Raw genomic sequence first — 25,889 nt, forward strand, 5'->3', positions numbered from 1 at the left:
AGATTCTACCTATTGGAGCCAGATATCATTTTGTGGATTAATTAATACTTGTGAGGGCTTTGAGGATGAAAGATATTGTGAGCATGCAGTGTTTTCTTCTTTGGAAACAAAGGACAGCCACTTTGGAGGAATAATTCTATTGATCAGGCTGTGCTTTCTTTAAATTGCAAAGAATTTCCAAAAGCTCTTTAGTCTTTCAAAATTCTACTTTGGTAAGATAAAATTAGATTTTCTGAAATAACATTCTCCCAGATCGTCAAGCTAGTAGAATGTTAATAATAAATTGTATAATTTAATAACTCTAATGGAAACCATCTCCAAGATTTTATTGTTTCACGTGTCCTTCCTTTTCTCAAACAGGAGTGTGTTTATTAATTCTGGTATTTGTTGAGGCCATGTGCTAGGTTTAGGGTATGCAGTGATATGCTAAATAGCCATGTCCTTTTCTCAGGGGCCTTGCAGTCTAGGGATGAAGATGAGTGTTAAACAAGTAAAGGAAGACATCGTTCTATAAATGCAAGTTACAAAGCATGCTATGACAGTGGAAAAACAAGGATCTATGAGAGAGGGAGAGACTGCCTTGGATTAAGTAGTCACAAAAGCACTCTTTGAAAGGTGAATTTAAATTGAGATTTGCAGGGTGGATATTGTTTTTCAAGGAAAGAACTGGAAGAATGATGCAAACAGTAGGAACAGAAAGTCAAAGTTCCAGAGGTCAGAACAAAGCCATCACATTTGAAAAACTGAAAGAATGCCACCCTGGCTAAAATAGGGAAATAAGTCAGGGAGTGTGGGGAGAGGGAGGCAGCGCTTAGATCACGAAGGGCCTTGAGGTGCCCATTAGAAGTTTAGAAGCCATTAAAACTCAGAAACAGGGCCCAGCCGGTGGCTGAAGGGTTAAGTTCACAGGCTCCATTTGACGGCCCGGGTTTTCGTGGGTTCAGATCCTGGGCGTGGACATGGCACCGCTCATCAGGTCATGCTGAGGCAGTGTCCCACATAGCATTACCAGAGGCACTCACAACTAGAATCTACAACTATGTACTTGGGGTCTTAGGGAAGAAGAAGAAGAGGAAAGCAAGACGGGCAACAGATGTTAGCTCAGATGCCAGCCTTCAAAAAACAAACAAACGGGCCGGCACCGTGGCGCAGCAGTTAAGTGTGCATGTTCTGCTTCGGCGGCCCGGGGTTTGCTGGTTCGGATCCCGGGTGTGGACATGGCACTGCTTGGCAAGCCATGCTATGGTAGGCGTCCCACATATAAAGTAGAGGATGTCAGCTCAGGGCCGGTCTTCCTCAGCAAAAAGAGGATTGGCAGTAGTTAGCTCTGGGCTAATCTTCCTCAAAAACAAACAAACAAACGCAGAAAGAGGTTACAATAACTTTTCCCATCCAGGCCCACATTTGAAATTCGTTTAACTCTCCAGTAGAGGAAAAGAATACACACAACAATAACAAAAACAGCTATTAAGATTGAGCAATTCTTTCTTCCCTACTGCCTAGACCAAAATTAGGTTATAACAAAACAATTGAATTACCCTAATAAATTGCCCAGACAGTAACTGGGAAGGCCATTCTCACTGAACTCCATGACAGGCCAAGAAAGAGCAAGAAATTTAAATCAAGGACACAAAAAAGAGAATTCAGGGAGGAAGAGAGAAACTGAAGAGGAGGAAGGAGAGGTGAGATATAGGAAAAGCCTCCAAAAGGCTGAAGAAATTTCCTGAGACTCAAAGAGGTGCCCCTGTCAGACTGTTCCCCAAACAGAACTTGGATTTTTTTGGTGGTGACCAGATGAAACACACTGGTTACAAGATGAAAGGCTCAGGAAAAAGGCTATAGGGGGCTTTAAACATGAAATAGTAGCTTTTTCAAGATGACATTTTGAAGAGTTAGGGGTAAATAAATCAGAGACATATGGGTAAAATTTCCTTTGAAATACACAGGGGTTTAAAATGATGGGAAAAAGTACTTGGCGAACATAATATGTGCTTTGCCAAACCCAACGTTTGAAAAACAGTTCAAGACATTCAGCGGAACCCCAAAGCTCCACATGTTCTCTCATCCTGAGAGAGAGAGAAAGCAAGAAAGAGAGAATATCCGTGAAAGCAGTGAGCAACCTGTATTCTAAAAGGTGTAAATAAATTGCAATGAGCAAACCATGCCTGACTCTGAGACTCGAAATCAAGACCTGAAATCCAGAACTTTTTTGAAAATTCTTAATTGCTCCTTTCCAGGCACTGCTCATGTATGGCACAACATCATTTTTCTTTGTTTTTCTTCCTCTCTCCTTTTCATGTAATTTTTGTATCCAACTTGAGAATTTTGGTTTACCACTTTTTAAGAGTATGCGCACAGTAAATTATGTATTTACCTTAGGCAAAAACATCAGATTTCATGTCCCTGAAAACATCACATTTCATTCTTGAGCTATCTGTGAGACGGTTCTAAATTTAAGCATTTAAAATTTTTTAAATTAGTACTTTATATGATGTACAGATAAATTGGATTTTTAAGGAGATTTTTTTCCCTTGCTTTTGTTTCTGTTCTTATGGATTATGTCCACTGCAAGTTCATACACTTGGGCAGCAGGTCTGATATAGCAAGAAAGCTAGAGCCAGTATAGAAATAAGTGGAGACTGAGAAGAAAAATATAGGCAGTGAGTCCTAAAGAGGAAAGGGGTGCAAACTGAAGACAATGTCACAAGAAGGAAAGCCAATGGAAATGGGTAGGATGAATAAATTCTAAAGACCTAGTATACAACATGGTGATTATAGCTAACGATACTGTATTGTATACTGGAAATTTGCTAAGAGAGTAGATCACAGGTGCTCTCACCACAAAAAAAGATTTAAAAAGGTAACTACATGAGGAGATGGATGTGTTAATTAGCTTGACTGTAGTAATCATTTCACTATGTGTCTGAATATCAAAAACACCATGTTGCATACCTCAATAAATACAATTTTTAATTTTAAAAATGGAAAAGTAAAAAAGAAATTAAAGAAAAAGAAAGCCAATGGAAAGAAGACAAATGTCTTTTTATGTGGCTGGTGGAGAAGTAAAGAAGAGATTTAAGAAAGAAAGAGAAGCATCGTTTGGGGATAAAATGATGTAACTAGATGTGTCCTTGTTCTGTGCTTTTTAATAGAAATCATCTGAACAAACAAGATTATCAGCAAGTCCTGTGGTCTACTAAAATTTCAGAAAAAATATAGCAGATGCCTCATTATTAAATAGGAAGATAAATAAATGCTAAATAGATTTGAAAATGATAATAGCCCAAGATTGTAGTTATAGAGAAATGATGCAGTGTTCTCCTAGGGGCAGGTCAGTCACTCCTACAGAAAGTTTCACAGAGTGACACTACTAAGGAAGGCTCACTCCTCTGCAGGGCTGGGGCCTATCTCAGTGGATCTAGAAAAAATATATTTATCAATATTATCAGTGCTTATGAGGATGATGATCCCTTGGGACTATTTCACAGTAACCAAATTTGTAAGAGTCTGATGTATGAAGCGTAATTCTGATTTATAAATTTATAACGGGGGATATACTGATGCTAACTATTTAAGTCACCCACATTCTACATCTGAGGACCTAGGAAGTTGCCTTAGGAGTCAGAGGGTTCTCAATGAATACAGAATTAGGACAAAGGGGAAAAGAACAACAACCTGAAGATGTCAGTAGAACAAATATAATAAGGCAGGAGGGCTGTGGGGCTCTGGTGTTAAAAGCCAATCCCTTCTCATCAAAACTTGTGGAAGTCTTAGATTCAATTCATTTCCACTTATAAACATGTATTTTGACAGAACTCTTTTGGTAGACTGGTGTAGATGAAAACCTATTGTTTTCAATTCTATTTCTTTTATCCAAGAACAACATAAAGCCTTCACATAAAAAATTGCAGTGTCTGTACTTACAGTTTCAGACTAGTCTTTCTGCCATGATTGTTACCATTAATCAAAGGTTGTCTTCTACTCTCCTACCTTGTCTATCACCTCAAACTTAGGTTGATAAACAGGCGCTATCTGGAGATCCTGCTGCCATTCAGTCTTTTCATCTGTATCTCAGCACAGTTGTGCCTGCTGAGTACTTCCTCAGTGCTAGTAGGCTGGCTGGCATCCAATATGGACAAATTGCTGATCTTTCCTACCACTTACCATTAAATGAGGCTTCTAAGGACATTGGGCAAATAGCTCAAGAAGCCAGATGCAGCATCTAAAGATTGGTTGACATTTCTTAAGTGTGCGTAGTTTAGAAAGTACTACTATTTTAAAGAATGCAAATTAGCCTAGACCTGGGCATGTAGTATCCTAAACCTAGACCTAAATCTATACGTAATTTTGTAAATTACTAGAGACAAGACCCTCTGAGTCCCAGATGACCAACAAACTCCAATGTAACTTATAGATCATTGTCCCTTCAGACCATAGGATTTACATAAAGTAGAAATCATTAATTAAAATAATTGATAAGGTGCCATATACAAACCTACATGCAAAATACATAGCAATCTTCTGGTTGCTCTAATAATCCTTCTTTTAGCTCCTATGAGCCCCAGAATAACTGATACCTAGTGCCTGGAACATGGTGAGGTATTTCAAAGTATGATGATAAGGAATAAAATAAGGAATAATACATCTATCTCATGGAACCTTTGCTTTCCAGCATGGGACTTAAAATAACACGGTGCTTTCAGTGTAGGAAGTCTAGCTGGAGTTTTCTGTTCCAGAGCAATAGTTGACCTGAATCTCTGAGATGACTAGAGGAGAGTATGGCAGACAGTCCCCAAAAAATGAGGAACAGGAGTATCTTGAATGTGAACTCACAAGCTGGTCTGCCTCAGTAAGATTAAGACTGTCCTATTAGCCTTTGCAGTCCCATTGTTAGCAGAGCAGCTGGCATGTAGGGGAAGGGGATGTTACTAATTGAAAATTTGTTGAAAGAATGAATAAGTGTCCATCAAGTATGGAAGAAACAATGGAGAGAAATGAACACCTGATCTTAGAAGTGGGAATATGTTGGATGTAGACGATGAATATAGATAAATGTAGAAATGTGCATGCAGATACATGTAAATGTGTAAAAATATGCATGGTAGTAGTGAGCATAGTAGGTCAAAGTACATGATAGAAGGATTATCAGCCTCTTCTAATGAGCTGGAAGGCGGTTTGGACTCTGGAAGATGATATGGGAGAAGATAACTGACTTGCTCTTCACCTCTCCCTCCTTCCTTTTCCTGGGACCTCTGCATGGTCATGCCTGGCAACTCTATTGCATTGACTCAAGACCATGGGAACTGGCTCAGCATATTTGATGGCAATGAGGTCACATCTATAGAGTCCGGGCATGAGAAATCCAGCCTGTGGCCTCAATCTCTGGTATCCTAGAGAGGGCCAGCCGTGTCTGGAGGAAACTACTTATATATTCAAGGAGAGAGAATTTTAAGGTATATATCTCAAGCCTGCTTATGTTGATTTCTCCCTGTAAGAGTATGAGCTTTTTACTTTCACATTTCCCTTCTCCTTTTATAGAAATGGTCATCAATAACTCATCTGTGGGTCCTAAGTGTCCACCCAGGGCTCGTCTAGGAAATTTTGGGGGGGGGGGGGGAAGCAGTAATATTAGCTGAGAATGTATGCACCAATTTTTACAAAGGATTTATAAGGATTGAGAGATTTTATAGCTTTATGGTAGATAAATTCAGACTTTTGGTAATTATTTTATTTTCATCAGAAGAAAGATCAACTAAAACCATAAATTTTGTCTATGGTTACACAACAAAATTTCTCAATATACATTCCTAAAGGAAAGGACCTCCTCTGTGATGTTAATTCCTACTGAAAACATGTTTCTTCCAAACATTTGTAGAAACCAGTGATGCCCAGAGTTAAACACTGAACTTGCTTTATGGGTTTTAGGGGGTAGACAAATGAGATTTCCTGGCACCAAGAAAAAGTGACAGTATGCGTAGAATAAAAGGTGGGAAAAGCAAACAATTAGATGTACTCAGATTCAAAAAAGGCACTACTGAACACCATGATTCTAAAAATTATCCAAGAAAGTTTTCTTAGATTCTTTCACACTTGTGGAGAACATGCTAAAGTAAAAGAAATTTTCTGGAAATGTAGACGTGTGAAAAATACTTTGCTATGATTATCATAAATCACTTTTATTATCCTTATCATTATTTACTCAAAAGTATATTGAGCAAATGTATTTTGAAAGCTAAGCACTGGGCTATGTGTTAGGAATATAATAATGAACACATCAGAAAAGATCTTGCTTACATCAGAGTGAGTCTTGTAAATAGCCAATTCTTTAACTGATGAAATTATAGTGGTTTGGGACAACTCATTTATACCCAAATATCTCCTCCTTCCACCTGTCATAATACACATGGAATTGTTTTTTGCCTTGTCCAGTTTCCTATGAAGATTTAAGTAAACATTTAAACATTCATTTATTCATCCACTCATTTGTTCAAACTGTTTATTCTTGTGACTGTTGGTGCTAGCAAGTACTCAAGGTGCTGGGAATCCAGGTGTGAAAGGTGGAGTCACAGCACAGGTGCAGACACAACTAAATAAGCGGAGAATTACAATAAGATCTGATAAGTGCTATGATAATGATAATGACAGAATGGAAATGGAGATATGGGACAGGGGCGCCTAAAAGAGACTGCAGAGAAATCATGGAAGGACTCTCTAATAATAGACAAATTGCATTGTAAAGTAGATTTAATTTGTTTAGGAGTTTCTGAGTTGGAGACACGGTGGAGGTGGAGCATCACAGTCATGGGAAAGCATATGTGGTGGCACTGAGAGAGTACAGTCCTTCCGTATAAGGCAAATGACTTAAAGCTTTTAGCATATAGCATGGGGGAGAAGGATGTCAGCAATTCATCAAGGTGAAAAGGGTAAGGACTCGGGATGGGGGTGTGGGACAAACAGGGGAAGGTAGAAATAGAGAGCTACAGGATGAAATCACCTATTATAGACTTTGCTGGGACTCAACACATCGCAATATGGCTTGTGCATTTATTTAGCCTAGAATTCCACAAAAACCTCTGTGGAGTTAGAAGAAGTTGTTGAATCTCCTTTAAGAAACATGCAACTGTATTAGCAATGAAAGCCTATAAATACAAATAGGAAGTAAGCCCACATACTGGAAGAAGACAATGATATAATGCTATTATAGCATCTCTTGGTAACTGAATGAAATGCAAGAACTGTCACTTTTTAAACCATCTCACTACCATGTTTCAACTGGGTAGTTACCTGGTTCCACTGAATTCTTCTCACTCCCTGGCCTCAGCAGGCACATGTGCAAGTGGGGATGAGGAGGAAAAAGAAAGAACTTTTACAAAGATGATTGGTATAATTAAGGAAGGCATTAAATTTGTCTTTGTCCTAGCATTGTTAATCAATTTTCTAAGCAAGAGACTTCAATGCCCAGAAAGGAAAGAGAGTAAAGGTGTATCACCAGCTAACAAATCATTCACAGTCCTCTTTGTAATCTTTCTTTTGGATATTTAAAGGTCGTGCAGGCACTTCCCATAAGCTATATATTCATTATTAATGAAGTTCTATGACTGGAAACTTCCATCACTGCAATGACTGTTAGAAAGCATAGGTTCATTCAAACTAATAATGCATAGGAGTTTGTCACCGTTTTAACGTATACATTCTTCTTGCAGATGGTTGAAAAAGAAGGTTATCTTCAAAAAGCTAAAATTGCAGATGGAGGAAAGAAACTAAGGTAATGAAAGTTCTTTAATTCACTGTTATATAACTATACTAGTTCCCCATCTTCTCAATTTATGTCACTGTTATTGTTTGGAAAGGAAGCGACTGAGGTACAAGACTAGAATATTCCCCTCTGCTATCACTGTGATCAATGTTGTTTTTAGTATAATTATAGTTTTCCAATAAAGTACTGCTTTCTATATTGCTGCATAGAATATATAAATGAAGTGTTTCTTCTCCTTCTGGAACTTGAAATCTTAAAAATACAAAGAAATAAAATAATGGGTGTTGATTTCTGGGATTAACAGATTAAGGGATGAATGGATTTATTTTGCAGTATATAATAATCTCCCTGAAATACATGAGGAATGTAATTTTTTGAAGGATGGAGGATTTGAAATACATTTGTTGCTCAAATAAAAATCATTTGAGAAAAATAAAAGGCAAATAATATCATCTGTTAGATAAAAAGTTGGAAGTTGCTGTGATTGGAGTTGAAGACAACTGCAGAGGAGGTGAGAAAAATTAGAAAAGGTATTAAGATTTCCTCAGGTAATAACAACAAAAACTTTGAAGGGAAAAATAAAGTTGATAGGAGGGTAGAGAAAGATGCTAGACATTTTTTACTTATAGGATATTTAGAAATAACCATCTCCAGTTCAGAACTTTTGCTATTTCTCATATAGGTCCTATTATATACTTAGATTTGTGCTAGGTGATATGTACCTTTCTAGAAAGGTATGTAGAAAGTGCTCAAATTGGGAGAAAAGGCATTTACTCAAGACTGTATTACTAACAGTTAAAACCATAAAGGATAAATGTACTAATTAGCTACACAATGGGACACTTGTTAATTGTATAACACAATTCATTACTAGAATAGCACTCCAGCCAACACTAGAGAATGAAGTATGCTTTTGTTTGCTGGCTATAATGCAGTACGTATACATTTATTTAAAAGAGGTAAAATTGAAGGAAACTCATTTATAATTCCACTACCTAAGGTAGCTATCTCAATTTTAAAGAACAAGCTCTATTTTCTGTCTGTATCGTGTCTTATTCGGGGATAGCTGGCAGGGCCTCGAACCCTCTGCTAGACTGTTCCTCTGCAGTAACCCTGCAGCCACCCTCCCTTGAAGGGTCCAGGAGACAACATCAAATACAAAGCTGTTTGAAGAGACTGGGCTATTCTTCTTCCCCCCAAAGGAGAACCTGGCTTCCTAAGTTGGGTTCTGAAAGGGCAACAGGAGGGATTCTTTAACTTTGACTAGCCCCGCCTAGTGTCCTCTTTTCCCCTAGACCTCACTCCCAGCAATATCAGCTCATGGAAGCAGTGTGGACGGGACAGCGATGACTCTTCCCCAGATGAATAAGTCAAGACCCTTTCTTACCTTACCAGCCATGTGGACAAAATGGACAGAGAAAGGTCCCAAGGTCTTGTCTATGTTATCACTTCAGGCCTTCACTGGGGCGTCATAGGAAACAGGAAGTGACAGCTGTAGTCACTCTTACCTTCCAGCTTCATGCAAGGAAGAGGAGGGGATCCTAAAAGGAATTTCAAGAAAACAAGATGATGCCCCAGCACAGTAGTTTCGCAAAGTGTCCTTGCCGATGAGTCATCCATAAACCATCCTTATAAATTTTTGTCCTAGAAGGTGGGTCAAGAAAATCAGAGGAGTAGAATCGTCCCTTTTCCTAACCAACTCCTATGAATATATTTTTACATAGTTTCAGTGTGTATACCATTTTCTATTTGTTTTGTTTGTTGTTACTTTAATCAGTTGGCATACCATTTCTGTGTTCTAGTTTAAATTCATATAAACATTAGTTTGTACTCTATTTTATTGTTATTTGAATCAGTTTGCATACCACTATGCATTCTTTCAGCTTTTTTTCATTTACAGTTATATAAGTTTTAGTTTTGCTTTTTTTGTTTAACCTCAGATGTACAGAATTGAGTTGTTTGTACTCTTCAGTGTGTGGCCTTGTATTATCATCCTTTTAGGCATGATCCCTAGCTGGTTTTGTATTATTCTCAGTCTCTAATCCTCACTTCAATCCCCTGTAGAATGTGTGTTCAACAGATCCACTCTCCACATATTTATTTGGCTATATGTGTGACATTCTAGAAAATAGTGTGTAGTCGTGTGTATGGGAATGTATCCTAAATTGCATAAGACTTTTTGCGTTGTAAACCTCCTTCTGTTTCCTACTACTTTCGTTCAGTCTTAGTGTTTGGATATCTATGTCTGTATTTAAAATGAGTTCATTTCTTTCAGCAGCTACTCATTTTGCCATTGTGCACATACACCAAATTTTACTTTACTCAGTCTCCCAGGATTGGACACTTAAATTGTCCCTAACTCTTCCATCTCAAACAACATTGCAATAAACCACACAGGTATGTCTCCTTATGAAGCTGTTAGAAATTCCCTCTGGAGGATATTCCCAGAGGTGAAGGACTCCGTGGTGGTAAGGTACACACATTTATAAATCCACTGAGTGCTGCTGCAGACTTTCTCCTGAGTGAGTGCACCAGTTCACACTCCCTCTGCAATGCAGAAGGGATCCTGTCTTGCCATAACGAGAATCTCAGCAGCACATACTATTATATAACCCTCAGTTTTGCAGGTTGATGGCTATAGAACATTACTTCAGTGTTGCATTTATTTTTATTCCTCTGTTTGGGATTTCAGTTGAGCATTATTTTATCTATTTAGAGTCAGTTAGGTTCTGCATTCTGTGAATTGCCTATGCATAAATTTTAACTATTTTCTATTGAGTTCTTCCTTTTTTTTTTGAGAGAAGTCCTAATATACTCTAGGTAGTAATACCTTGTCAGCTTTAGGCTTTGGAGATTTCGTATCTCCCACTGTCTAATTGCCTTGCTGATGAAAGCCCTCAATGACCAGAAGTCTTTAAATTTGATCCATATTGTTCCATAATTTTATTTATTTATTTATTTATTTGAGGAAGATTAGCCCTGAGCTAACATCTGCTGCCAATCCTCCTCTTTTTGCTGAGAAAGGCTGGCCCTGAACTAACATCTGTGCCCATCTTCCTCTTCTTTAAATGTGGGATGTCTGCCACAGCATGGCTTGCCAAGCAGTGCCATGTCCGCACCCGGGATCCAAACTGGAGAACCCCAGGCCTCCGAAGCAGAACGTGCGAGTTTAACCGCTGTGTCACCGATCCGGCACCCATAATTTTAGTTTTTACTGTTTGTGGGGTTTGCTTTTATTATAAACACTTTAAAAATTGAACATAGTAGATATAGATATATAATATCCCACCCCGTTGATGGAACTGGAATATGCCAAACCTTTTCTACGCTCCTCTTTTATTTTGTTTTCAAATTGATTCCAGTTTTATACTAAAATAGTTACAATTACAGTAAATCTCCTATTGCTTGTCAATTTTTCTTTTATATTTTCTTAAGATAAATTCTAAGCCTGGATTACTTGATTAAATCACATGACCAATTTTGATGATTGTTATGGGTCGCCATGTAGCTCACCCGTTCAAGGAGTTTGTATGTTTTGTAATTAGCAACAAAATAGTCAGGTTAATCATAACTTTGAAAAGTTGTCTAGTTTTCATCCCATTGATAATTTAATAACTATGAAATGGTGTACAATAGTTACCATAATTTGTATTTCTTCTGTAAAATTTCTTCTGACAGCATTTTCCCCATTTATCAAAGTACTTTACATCTTTTTATAAATTTTAATGAGTTAATAAGCAATATTAATAGATGCTCACTCTGTCAACCATTTGGCTAAATGCTTTACCAGTAATACTGAAATAATAGTCTAAGATAGGCAGTATTCTTACTTTCAGTTTTACAAATGGAGAAACTTGGTCACTCATTTCATTTTCTCCTTTCTCTCAAATCTTATTGTATGTATAGTTACTATCAGATTTTTAGCCTGGTCCCCTGTTTGAAGTAGGTTAGTTATTTTTTTCTCTCTTTTTTTTTCAATTATTTTATTGAGGCCGTAATGGTTTATAACATTGCGTAATTTCAAGTGTGCATTATTATTTATCAATTTCTGTGCAGACTGCATATGCTCACTACCAATAGTCTAGTTTTTATCCGTCACCATATATATGTGTCTCTTTACCCCTTTCGCACACTCCCCAGCCTGCTTCCTCTCTGGTAACGACTAATCTGTTCTCTTTATCCATGTGTTTGTTTATCTTCCACATATGAGTAAAATCACGTTGTGTGTCTTTGTCTGGCTTATTTCACTTAACGTAATACCCTCAAGCTTCATCCATATTGTTGCAAATGGGATGATTTTGGTCGTTTTTAATGGCTGAGTAGTATTCCATTGTATATATATACTATATCTTCTGTATTCATTCATCAATTGATGGGCACTTGGGTGGTTTCCATGTCTTGGCTACTGTGAATAATGTTGCAATGAATATAGGGATGCATAAATCTCTTTGAATTATCGATTTCAGGTTCTTTGGTTAAATACCCAGTGACGGGATAGCTGGACCATACAGTATTTCTATTTCTAATTTTTTTGAGGAATCTCCATACTGTTTTCCCTAGTGGCTGCACCAGTTTGCATTCCTACCTGAGTATATGAGAGTTCTCTTATCTCCACATCCTCTCCAACATTTGTTATTTTTGTCTTGGCAATTATAGGCATTTTAACGGGTGTAAGGTGATATCTTGTTGTAGTTTTGGTTTGCATTTCCCTAATAATTAGTGATGTTGAACGTCTTTTCATGTGTCTGTTGGCCATCTGTTTATCTTATTTGGAAAAATGTGTCTTCATATCCTCTGCCCATTTTTTGATCAAGATGTTTGTTTTTTTGTTGTTGAGTTGTATGAGTTCTCTACGTATTTTGGAAATTAACCCCTTGTCAGATATACGCTTTGCAAGAAATTTCTCGCAGTTGGTGGGTGATCTTTTCATTTTGTCCCTGGTTTCTCTTGCCTTGCAGAATCTCTTTAGTCTGATGCAGCCCCATTTGTTTATTTTTTCTTTTGTTGCCGGTGCTTGAGTAGACAGGGTGTTCGAAAAGATGCTACTAAAAGAGATGCCAAAGAGTCTATGGCCTATATCTTCTTCTAGCAGTTTTATGGTTTCAGGTCATACATTCAAGTCTTTAATCCATTTTGAGTTAATTTTTGTGTATGGTGTAAGATGGTGGTCTACTTTCTTTCTTTCTCATGTGTTTGTCCGCTTTTCCCAACACTGTTCATTAAAGGGCCTTTCCTTTCTCCATTGTATGTTCTTGGTTCCTTTGTCAAAGATTAGCTGTCTATACATGTGTGGTTTTATTCCTGGGCTTTCAATTCTGTTCCATTGATCTGTGTGTCTGGTTTTGTGCCGGTACCATGCTGTTTTGCTTAGCATAGCTTTGTAGTACATTTTGAAGTCAGAGATTGTGATGCCTCCAGCTTTGTTCTTTTTTCTCAGGATTGCTTTAGCTATTCTGGGTCTTTGTTATTCCCTATAAATTTTAGGATTCTTTGTTCTATTTCCATGAAGAATATCATTGGGATTCTGATTGGAATTGCATTTAATCTGTAGATTGTTAGGTAATATGGACATTTTAAATATGTTTATTCTTCCAATCCATGAGCATGGAATATCTTTCCATTTCTTTATGCCTTCTTTGATTTCTTTCAATAATGTCTTATAGTTTTTCTCTCGCTAGAAGCCATTTGAGACCAGGGAGCAAAAACTGTCCTTTAATTTTGTACCATCAACAGTACCAGGGGTTTCAATTGTCACCTAACAAATATTTTTTATTAATCTCTATAAAGTTTTCTACTCATAAATCCATGACAGGTCTTCCATATCATATTTGGTGTCCTTATTTTGTTTCCCCTCCCTCCTTTTTTTCCTTTTTCTTTAGCTTCCCATTACATATCTTTTCTCTGTCTCTCTACAGAAAGCTTGACCTATCTCTGAATATGAACAAGAGCAGGCGAAAGGAATGAAAACTCATTGGTTATATCTTACATTCATAAAGGGCCGTAAATTTAGCCTTATTTTGAAATGAAGTTCTACAAATGTCTCCAGTGATACACAGACAGGATTGAAAGCCGAATACATTCAGCATTCAACTTTAATATATGCTTTAGCTTCTCTGATGAAGTTTAGAAATTCCTTCATTTTGGGACTTCCATCCCCAAAAGTGAAGTTGCCAAGTCCCCTCTGTAGCTCTATGAGGCCCTAGTGAAAAGTTATTTTCAATGTCTTAGTTTACAAATGGCACCTGACAGCATATACGCTATTTCAGAACACTTATCTCTCCCTCTACATCGCTCACTTTCAGCCTACCCCTTTGTCATCTTATCTGTGGCTCTGTACATTTTATCACGTGTCGCTTCCCACTCTACTCTGCTCTTGCCACGGGCATGGGAAGAAATGCTTGTGGGGGAAAGATGGACAGAAGAAGGGTGTGGAAAGAAATGGAATAAAGATGGTGCAGTGGTTATGTCTACGGGTGCCCGTTTTCATCCTAGAGCCTACAGCTCTTAGACCTCTGTTTTATTTATTTCCTTATTTCTTCTTTTAACAATTGTTACTCAGAATAGACTTCCTTTAGAACGTGATACCAAAGTACCTTCCTAATGTGAACTTATTTTTTCTTTAGCACTTTCTGCTCAGGATCCGAATAAATTCTTCCAGGCTGAATCTGTCTTTCTCTCTTTTTATGTTCAGGACTGAGGACTGGAGGGAAAGTTTGGAGTACAGAATACAGAATTTAAATTGTAAAAGGTTGCTTTCATTTTGTGATTTCTATCATAATGCTCTATCGTAATTTCCAACATCTGAAAACTCTGAATATATAAAGCTTTTACATTTTTAGCAATAGCGACAAGGATGTGTGCATTTATACCTCAGTGTCTCTATGATCTTCCTTTGGGAGTGGCAAATTATAAGAAGCTTAGAATATGAGAGAAAAGAAATAAGTTCCTAACTTACCATTTTGAGAATGAGTCAGCACATACAACAGTGTCCGCAGGATTTTGCGTTACATCAGTCAGGGACACTGAAGTCCATCACTTTCACTCCCGCCACTGGTGCAGAATCAAGTCAAATCCAGTGTGACCAAGTCAGACAACAAAGGCAGGTGCCCCAAAGAGAGTCTGAAATTTACAAAGTAATCTCACATATATTTTCTTCTTTTTGGTTTGCCTCCCTGTCATTACCTAAAGTAGGCATAGGAGAGGTGAGGATAGGATATAAGGGTTTGATGTCAGAGCAAATGAATGTGTTAAATCTGAGCTCAAGTTAACAGATTCTTATAATGGTAATGAATAGCCATTTTCCATCAAGCATCCTTCAGATAAGCAGTTACAAAGTTGCTGTTATTATGTGCTGCCATCCAGTGTCCATTTTGCAGAATGCAAAGAGTTTTTGGCCAAGCTGATGCCTGTGTTCGAGTTTTTTTGTTTTTTGGAGATTTTTTTGCATTTCCTCCTCTACAATTCAGGATTTGTTTTAGGAAAGTTCTGTGAAGTGTCTCACTTGGAGAAAATGTCCCACCAATTTCATAAATTGTAAATAATTGTCTTTATTAGAATTCAGTCCTGGGGGCTGGCCTGGTGTCGCAGTGATGAAGTTCACCCATTCCTCTTTGGCGGTCCGGGGTTCAGCAGTTCTGATCCCGGGTGCAGACCTATGCACTGCTTGTCAAGCCATGCTGTGGCAGGCGTCCCCCATATAAAGTAGAGGAAGATTGGTGGCAGATGTTAGCTCAGAGCTAATCTTCCTCAAAAAAAAAAAAAAAGAATTCAGTCCTTCCTCTTTCTTAATTGTATTAAGACTCTTTTTCCCCCTTAGATGTGATTTGTTCTGTGGCAAACAAAAATTGAAGTAAATACCTGCATTTCTTGCGCCAGGGTCTGTTCCCTGCACTGAATCACTAGCATCAATATCAATTGCTCACCGATTGTTACCTGTAAATTTGTGTGGAGACTGTTTCACCTATTCCTGGAAACTATGACTTAATAAAGTTGGATATTTCCTGACCTATATGTCTTACTTAACCCTCAAGTCTATCCAACAGCTTGGTTTTTATCTCTCTGTGTGGAAAACTAGAAAAGAATGCCCTCAAAGTTAAGATGGTGAAATACTGAGGATTAATTGGCTCCCATTGATGGATGAATTTACCTGCTGACCATTGAGGGAAGGTAGGGATGAAAGGGCTTACAATTGAGCATGGCAGAACAGCCCAAGTCAAGCTAAGAAGTGCCCTCCTCCAAGGAGAAAGACATTCAAACACTTCTTTGACAACAGTTGTGTGTCTTCCTCTCTCAGAGCCTATCATGGAGCCCTCCACAGACATGCTCACTAAGACTAAGGGAGAGCTGAACGCCCCCTGCTCTAGAGACAATTGATACAGCAGAATAAGCATGGCCTTCAAGTCCAGGAGACATGACCTGAATCCCATCTTTATGATTTTTATGTCTGTGGGTAGGAGGCAGCCTGACTAAGCTTCAGTTTTCTCATCTGAATATGAGGGTATCACCCACGTCCCAGTGTTGTTTGGAGGATTTATTTGTTCCCATGTTTACTGCCCGTCTCCCCTGAGTTAGAGGTAAACTCCTCAAGATCTCTCTTATTTGCCTTTATATATTCAGTCCTTGGAATTGTCTGCATGTGGTAGATGCTCACTAGGTACTTGCGACTGGCCTAGTGATTAAATGACTTGATACACACAAAATACCAGGTGCCACACCCAGCACAGAGTGGGGACCAATGCATGCGTAATAGCCTGTATTACTGATACACATCTGAGAAGTCAGGAAGACCTCTAGAGAAAGCTCAGCTATTGCCACTAGACTTATAAATTAGAGAAAAATATACTTAACCAGAGGAATTAGATAGTTTTTTAAAAATGCCAGGAATGACATATCAAAACACTAGGCAACTGAGAAACAAGGAAGAGAAATGCAGGAAGTGGGGCCTTTTGTAGTCCTTGTTAGTGAATAACAGCAAACACAGACCAGGAAAATCCCGAAATTGGAGAGGCCGTATGTTCTTTTCCTCAAAAACTTTTAATAAGCACCTACTAAATGGCAGATATTGTGCCCAGAACTAGGAAAGCTCTAAGAGGTTAAGGATGGCGTCCATCTCTTTGAGGGAGCTACAGAAGTAGAGGGACTTTCTTTCCATTCTGAAAACTGCTTCATCCTTGAAAGGTCAGTTTGAAAAGTTTCAACAGAAACTGCTAGACTCACTCACCCCAGCTAAGCCCTCTGTGCTCACATGAGTTACTCCCTTCCTGAGCTGTCTCTCAATGTACTGAACAACAGTCACCTGTAACGATTTGGTTGCCTACAGAAAGCATTAAAGGTTCAAGTCAGGGCAAAATCTTGCCAGTGGAGCCTTTTCACACTCTGTCCAGAGGTGACAATGCCATCCAAAAGGCTCACTGTGTTAGAGTAACCGGGCAAGAAAGCTCTTACATGGATCCCCTGAGAACCGCAGGCAACACTGAACCCATCAGATGGGGAATGGACTGGACAGTTATCGTAAGGAAAATGGTCAAGTCTCTAGAGTACTTTGTTTAAGGAGGAAGATTCCAAAGGTTAAAAGTTGTTCCTGTTAGGTGAATTCTCAGCCACTCCTAGGCTGGAGGCTTTTTTTTGACTTTCTGGTTTTATGCTCCCTACTGAGTGCAGATAAATCTGCTCATCACAGACCAGAATCATCCCCTAGCAGGAAAAAGACGGAAGTGCCATCATCAGGAGCACACCACTGCTCCTGGCTGCTTATGAGGAGTTGAATGTTGTATCATGTGACTCCTTTAAATCAGTGCAACTTCAAAGGGAAGAAGAGAGCTTAGGAGTGGTGGGCCTTCACCCAATCCTAAGCAGCAACAGGTAACATAGTTGAAAAGAGAGCCCAGATGGCTTGTACTTTGCCACAGTCTGTACGCACTAGCTTTTATAATTTGAGAGTTTTGACCAAAAGCTATGGCAAAATCTGACATTGACAGTCTCCTTAACCAAGAAAGTACTGCTTAATCCTTACAAAAAACCAACATAAATTAGTGACCGGTTATAGGCTTGGGAGTCAGAGAAACTGAGTTTGACTCTAAGTCTAAGTATGTGGGCTTAAGTAAGTTACCTAAACTCTCTGAACCTTCTTTTCCATATTAGTAAATGGACATGTTCGTACCTTCATCATTTTTTTGTGAAGCTAAATCTCCACTACATAATCAAGCGTATACTAGGTACTCAAAATAATTTATGCTAATTATTATTTTAAAAGAAATCATGGAAAAAAATGAAATTGGAGGATCTAAAAGGTTGGTAACAGCATTTTATTCTTCCTTTTGAAATGAAATCATTTTAAACAAATTGGAAAAATCTTCACTTTTATTCTAATGCCATAAAGACATTGCTTGTAGTTTAAAAATTCAAAATGCAATAGCACTGTAAGTAAGTGTCAGAGCAATTTATATCACTGAGGCTCCAAGACCTACAGTTCTTACCCTCTTTGGCTTCTTCATCAAATTCACCTAACAGGGAACATTTCACAGCAGTTCAAAGTTCTGAGAAAGAACCACGAGATAATTGAATTTCATGCAACTTCAGTTCTAACCAGTTCCAGTTCCAAGTTTAAGGAAGAGGATAGTAATACCAACACGTTCTATAAACGATCAACATCTGAAACAGATTCAAATCAGAACCATTTATCGAGAGCTTGATATAGAGAGGAAGCAAAAAAGGAATAGTATCTCCCTGCCAGGAGAGAAAACCATAGTGGGAAATGGAATAGGCATGTTAAATACGAGTTCTGTCATGTCTGAGGACGCTCCATACTTCCTAATCATATACTGTCAAATAAGCGGTGGCGATAAAAGATGCCCAGTCTAGACCAGCAGTCAGTCCTTCCAGTGTTTCCCTTTTGTCTGTCTGGGGCCATCTAATATGATGATCCACATAAAGAGAAAGCTATGGCTGCTCCAATTCACCTTGCTGCTGCTGGTACCTAAAAGGAGAAAAGGGCACTAGGGCGAACGGGGAAAAGCTCTGTGGTTTTCTTTCTGTTTTTTTTCCCCCTCATCTTTTTCATCATTTGATTGAAAAAGTGACTCTTCATTTGAAGATTAGTGGGTCCAAGAGCACAGTATTCATGTTCGCATGTTGAAAAATGCAAACCGTGTTTGTTTTGTTTCTGTTTGTTGTGTTGTTTTTTTTTTTTTTAACACAACGGTGAAGACTTAAGAAAACTTCAGGTGTGCAAGAGCAACCTAATCGTGTCGTAAAGGTTAACTTCACTTCGTCAAAGCTGTCCTTTCAATCAAGGCCCTACATTCTAAGAGGCAAGGGGCAGTAAATGACACAAAGATCACGAATGGTCATTTGAAACATATTTTTGTTTAGTTTTCTACTGACCTGAATACAGTCTTTCTGTAAACTTTTTTTTTACTACTTTAGTTAAATGAGCTTAGCTGTTTTGAAATGAGTGTTAAACTAAAGCAAACTGCAGCAATGTGACATAATGGATAGAAACTTATGTATATTAATCTCCTTAATGTTTCACCATCTAAAAAAGGACATCCTTCATGACATGAATACACACATATAATTACCGAAGTGATACATGTTTCATGCAGGAAATTTTTTTTTTTTTTTGGGGAAGATTAGCCCTGAGCTTACTGCTTCCAATCCTCCTCTTTTTTTGATAAGGAAGACTGGCCCTGAGCTAACATCCATGCCCATCTTCCTCTACTTTATATGTGGAATGCCTACCACAGTGTGGCGTGCCAAGCGGTGCCATGTCCCCACCTGGGATCCGAACTGGAGAACCCTGGGCCGCCGAAGTAGAACGTGCGCACTTAACCTCCGCGCCAGCCGGCTGGCCCCAAAATGCAGGAAATTTGATAAACATCAAGAAATACAAAGGAAAATTGAAAGCTGTGATTTCACCACTTGATTTCATTGTTATACCCGGCTTTTCTTTTCCATACCTAAGTTCAATCATTGATTCAATAAATATATATTTACTACCTACTCTTCCAGGGCACTGTCCTAGGCGCTTGGGGATATCTCCAAATATGAAATATTTTCTATCATTTTGGGTTTTTTTTTAAATCGGGGAGATAGAGGTGAAATTTACAAAAATTATTTTCTAATTTATCATAAATGCTATGCAAGGAAGTCATGGAAGGCACAGTTGAGGATGTAATATTTGAACTTCCGATGAATGAGAATTAATAATTAGAAGGGGCTGGGATGGGTGAGGACAGCCTTAAGTAAATAACATAGCCTGGTGTTATGAACTACGTATTGTATCATAGTCTGCATTAAAATCTTCCTATATCAGTATTTTTCTGCAGCATAGGGTTCATTATTCCATTATATGAATCTATTCTGTGCAATTTACATAATCAATCTCTTATTTTTTGATATTTTAGGTGCATAATTAAGAAATAATGGTGCATTTCATACTTGTGCACACAACTTTAACAACTTACGAGATAATTTAAGAGAAATTTAAATTTATGAAATGGGCTTGTTTAGTCAAAAGATATACACATTTTTAAAGATTTTTAAAAAACATATTATCAAATTCACTCCAGACAACATGTGTTAGTTTACACTCCCACCAAAATTGTGTGAGAGAATCCATTTCTCCACACCCTCAATAGCCCTTGGTTGTATTAGTCCTTTTAATTCTTGCCAATTTGGTTGGCAGAAAGGGGAAAAGCGTTTCACTCTTTTTATTTGCATTTCTTTGATTTCTAGTGAGATTCAACATTAAAAAATATTTTCAACTAGGCAGTGACACATTAGCTGGTTAATTTTTCAGACTCTGAAATCTACTAAACCAATGAAGAGCAGTAACAATGAAGGAAGGGGTTTTGATGCCTATTTACACTCTGCTATTTTTGGCTTGCTGTAGAAACATAGACTTTTTATGGAATGGGGCCATGGATACACAAAAATTGGATTTTTAGTAGATGAAAAAGACTTTGGGAGGATGTACAAATTGAGAACATTTTACTATAAATGCCATGATCTTTAAAAATTACAGAATGTCTTTATTATTACCCAAATTCCACACCACCTATAGGTTTCAATAAAGAAAAGACTTTTAGGAATTCTAGTTCAAAATATGGTCTCTACTCATTCCAAATGTTGCTCATGTGATATCCATAAATGACTTAATCAAGTGATAATGCTGTTTTCCTCTTTTTTCTCCCCTAAGGAAAAACTGGTCTACTTCCTGGATTGTTCTTTCTAGTCGAAAAATTGAATTTTACAAAGAATCCAAGCAACAGGCTCTGTCTAATATGGTGGGTAGTTCTTTGTTTCTACTGTTAGCACCTTTGAAGAAATATTATGGAATTAAAAGTTTGGTTTTGTCAGAAATCACACTGCAGCCTCCAAGCCACGAACATCTGAAAGCAGATGGAGGAAAGGACTCAATAAACTTTTAAGCAGATGAAGGGAAAAGAGAACTTAGTGCCTGTTTTATTAAGTGGTGAATTTGGAGAATGATCACAAAACGAGATGAATGGCGAGCGGCTATCTAGTAATGCGAAGGTAACGCTTTAAATTAAGGTGCCATTTCTAAGTGCTTTATTCTTATTTATGAAATGATCACTAAATGCAGCTACTTGCTCAAATAATGTATTATAACGTATGTTATAAAATGCATTAGTAATAAATGCTTAACAGATGAGACTATGGGAAGCTGTTTTAAAGAATATTATGAGACGTAAATCGTATTAAACCATGTATGTGCATCTTTAATACATGAATTTAAGTTGTTATCTAGCCGGCGATAAAGTGCTTCACACATTAATAAATAATAATAAACAGTTTATAAATGGCACCTTAATATAGGATGTTACCAATGAGGAAACACTCTAAGTTAACAAAGTGATTTTTTATCTTAGTCTAACTGTGACATTCACTATATCCAGCTAACCTTTCCAAATATTTCTATGACTCCATCTAATGGAGCTAATACAATTTCTGTATCTTATGGTTATTACAAAGTGAAATTTGTAGGGTTTCTTTATGGTACCTGGAGGAGGGCCTCACATATGCCCACAGAGATTTGACATTGATAGTAAGTAGGAGCAATTTGGAGCTAGTTACTGGGGCAATTCAAGCTCAAAACCTTGCTGCCCAAACACCAGAGCTGCCGCATGATATAGGAGACAGTGGGCAGGCAGCATATCTGACAGCCTCCTGATTAGGAAGGACTCGGGCAGGAACCAACCTGCCATACCCCATTGGCCTGATGGGCAGCAGAGAAGGGGGTCGCCTGGCAGGAGTTAACCGCAATGAACTAATTTGTATTTGGCAGGTAATAAAACGATGGAAAGTTCTTTGCTTTCCAGCCACTAGTCGCGTTTGCTATGTAATCCTCTTTAAATAGGAAATAGAAAATCATTTGCTAGGAGATGTTTTTTAAAGGAGAAGATTTTAGTAAGAACAAAAGGTAGCATTTGGCTTGCTCCTGATAATTGCAATAGCCTTTATCCCCAAGTGGCTTTCTGATTTTGGAGTCTCTGTGCGGTCCAATCTGTAAACTAATTATGAATGAATTAAAAATATATCTCAGTCCTTTGTATTTTTAATTTAAACTGCCTCTGAAATTCGTTTTAGGGTTTTGTTTTGTTTTTATTGTTTGGCTACAGGAAGATTGAGATAATCTTTTTAAGAAAAATAAAGTACCCCTAAGGGCCAGGCATGAAAAAACTCCCCTCCACTCACTGGTTCTTTGTCTTCCCTTTGAATGAGTTCTAAGAGGGGAAGTCAGGAAGGGAGGAAAGTCGCCTGCCTTGCTGAGTTTGGCTGCTGAGAAGATGATCTTCATCCTGCTGGGTGAGAAGAATTCCATTGGAGCAGAGTTTATGTGAATGTGCTGGGATAATGGGAGAAATTAGATCCCAAATTGAAGCATTTGGTTTATTTTTATTTTTATTATTTTAATCTCCTCTTACTAGGAGATATATTTATCGGCTGCTTAATTTTGTACAGGTGAAAGAAAACTCCCTTTAGATTGCAGGCAAACCCTGCAAGTCAGCTCACTAACCCATGCCTCCCATTCAATCTTCAGAATTGGAAATTGACAATAGATTTTACTTTTAGAAGAAATTCATTACCATTTTTTTGGCAGTCCCTATTTATTACTTCTGGCCTTATTTTCAATGCTCTTATGGTTTCTCCCAGGCACTCATTGTCTTCAAAGTGAATTCAGGGCAGGAACTAGCTGTGTTTTGTGGTAATGGGGAAGAGAATTACAGATTCATGTTTGTACTGCATGAATTGTCTTGCTAGTCAACTTCTTGGATACATTTCCAACCAAGTATTAAAGGCCTAGTGGGATAGCCCACATTTACCAATTCCAGTCTTAGGGAAACGATACGATGATTGCCAGGCCTTGATTAAAGATGCTGTGGTTTTATTTTGAAAGAGATTTATGCTCGACTTTCTGAATTCCCCTTGTACCCCCTTAAACATGTCCTGGTATTGTTCATTGTGCTTCTGGGAAAAAGTCTGTGCCTTCCTCCAAGGGGTCAGTAAAAACTGCCTGAGTGAGTGCAGAATGTGCTTTAAAAGAGTAAATGGCATTTTAATCTTTATGGGAATGATCTTTGAATGTTAATGCAGTGGTGAGACAAAGCAGCAGCGTAGCTAAGAGCTTGACGTTGAAGTTCAACCACAGGGGACTTCATTCTAGTTTTGCCACTTAGGAGCTGACAAAGTTACTTAACTTCTTTGAGCTTCAAAATCTTTATCTGTGAAATGGGAGGATAGTGATATGCATCAATAAAATTAGTAAGGGATGAAATTAGTTAATTAAAAAAAGGTATATAGCAGTTGTAAAATAATTATTATATTCTATATACTCTACTAAAATATATAAATATATTATATTCTATAGTGCATAATATGGAGTATAATATATTATTACACTATATTAGTTTTGCACTTGAATTGATTCAGATATGTATAGAAGAGAAAACATATGAATTCAAGGAATAGCAACAGCACCTATGGCCTCCAAAAAAGAGAAATATGTATCCATAGGTAGCATAAATCTCGTGTCTGAACGCTGAATAATTCTGAAAATGAAGCCATCATCTACTTGGGGCTCTAGATGCAACCTCCTGCGTGTCCACGTCTATTTTCCGGGGGCCCTCATCTTCCTCCATTGGCTCGTACTCTTAGGGCTTTCACGTTTAATACAGCATGTCACAAGATGTTGTGCCTGGTCCCACATTCTAGGCTGGGCTATCTTTCCTTCTCACTGAAGTTCTTTCGGTTCATAACCAACTCACATTGTTATCAAAAGCAGCCTCCCTCTGAGAGTAGACACAGAATGTAAATTAGAGACTCATGGGCTCTGGGTCATCGTTGACCTCCTTAAAAGAAAAAGAGGACCAACATATTCTGTTTTTCTTTTTAATGGGGACATTAAAAAGTAACCTACCACCTACTACCACTGTCACTTCCTAACGGAAAGGAAGTTGTAAAATACCCCAAATCTGGGTGAGATAAAACTTCAGAATGCAAGCCAGTCTTTATCAAAACAGGAAACTGTCTTCCTTCTATGTCCACAAACATCGTCTCTGTTTTGTTCCCTCCACCTCAAACCAGAGAAAGTTTGGTCCAGACTGGCTGGCCCTCCTGTGAGGAGGAGCCTTTTAAAACCACTGGTGTTCTAGATCTGAATTTCCCGGATGATAAGGGAAAGGATAGTGTTCATATTCTCATAGATTTTTTATGTATTCTGATTTGTAACTCACTTTAAAATTTTTAAATGTTGTCATTGGAAAATAGTGCACAAACCATTTTTAAGTAAAATTTACAAAACATATGTATATTTTAACAGTTACTGATCAAACTCCTCCATAGTTACCACCCAGGTCAAGGGAGACCCTGCCAGCCCTCCAAAAGCCCCACCCCCTGCCATCTGTCCCTATGTCATCACAGCCTTTTCTCTTGCCACAGAGTTAAATTGCATTTTAGTCATTATTTTATTGCCTTTTATTATTTTCCCACCTATAGCTATAATCCTTAAAAAATATAGTTTACTTTGTCTGGTTTTGCATTTATAGAAATGGAATGTTTCTTTCTCTAAATATTTCTTGTTTTTTCCTCCTTTTCTTTTTTTTTTATCATTTCATATTTTCTCTGCTGGTTTGGGAGTGATATACTTTCTGTTCTGTTAGTGGCTTCCCTAGGATTACATTGATACTCATCAAAGACTAAAGCTAATCAAATCCTTTACCCTCTTCCAAAATATTACCTTAGGATATTTTTAATCCATTTATCCTCTTCCCAATGTATATGCTATTGTTGTCTGGTATTTTAATTCCTTCTTTTCATTTTTCTGTAACACAACCAGACATTATTTATCCTCTTTTATAGAGTCAATGTTGATTTACATTTGCCAAATATTTGCCCTGTTCTTTACTATTTATTTCTTCCTGCATCTTAGACCTTCCTTCTAGGATCATTTTCCTTCTGTTTGAAGTATATTCTGAGAAATTCCTGTAGTAAGAGTCTTGTGGTGACAATCTGTCTCAGTGTCTGCTTGTTTCAAAATGTATCTATTTCTCCCTCATTCTGGAAATACATATTCTCTCTGGATATAGAATTTTGAGTTGGCAGTTATTTTCTTTCAGTACATCAAAGATATTATTCCACTGTTCTCTGTCATCCATTATTGCGATCAAGAAGTTACCCGTTAGTCTAACTGCTGTTCTCTGAATGCTCATTTTATTTTTCTCATGACATTTGTTTCCCCACAGTTTCTCCATGATGCATCCAGATATCAATTTCTTTTACTTTTTCCTTCCTGAATTGTTGAGCATCTTGAAATTGTTTATAACTGTCATGAATATATTTTAGAAAATTCCAAGGTATTTTCTTTTCAAATGTAGCTTCTTTCATATTCTCTCTTATTTTCTTCTAAGCTTCCAGTTAAATCTATATTAACTTTTCTTACTCTACCTTCCATATGTTTTACACTCTTCTCTTTTCTATCATTTTATCTTTCCAAACTGCATTCCAAATAATTTCTCTTGATTCTTATTCTAATTCTTTAATTCAATACTCCTTTGTTTAAATAAAAACATTGTTTTTATTTCCATTATTGTAATTTTCAACTCTAGAGGTT

At 37.7% G+C, this 25,889-nt stretch overlaps 1 protein-coding gene across 2 annotated transcripts in view; it reads left to right on the top strand.

Annotated features, from left to right (window-relative positions):
• The window catches only part of ARHGAP15 (Rho GTPase activating protein 15), a 607,941-nt gene that overhangs the window by 80,609 nt on the left and 501,443 nt on the right, over window positions 1-25,889 (top strand). For both annotated transcript variants that reach the window (XM_001915565.6, XM_023622852.2), the window contains exons 6-7: window positions 7,704-7,765; window positions 20,955-21,042. In XM_001915565.6, coding sequence (XP_001915600.1) covers window positions 7,704-7,765; window positions 20,955-21,042 — 150 coding nt within the window. The remainder of the gene's footprint in view (window positions 1-7,703; window positions 7,766-20,954; window positions 21,043-25,889) is intronic.

Source organism: Equus caballus, chromosome 18 (genome assembly GCF_041296265.1).
Source record: "Equus caballus isolate H_3958 breed thoroughbred chromosome 18, TB-T2T, whole genome shotgun sequence".
NCBI lineage: Eukaryota > Metazoa > Chordata > Mammalia > Perissodactyla > Equidae > Equus > Equus caballus.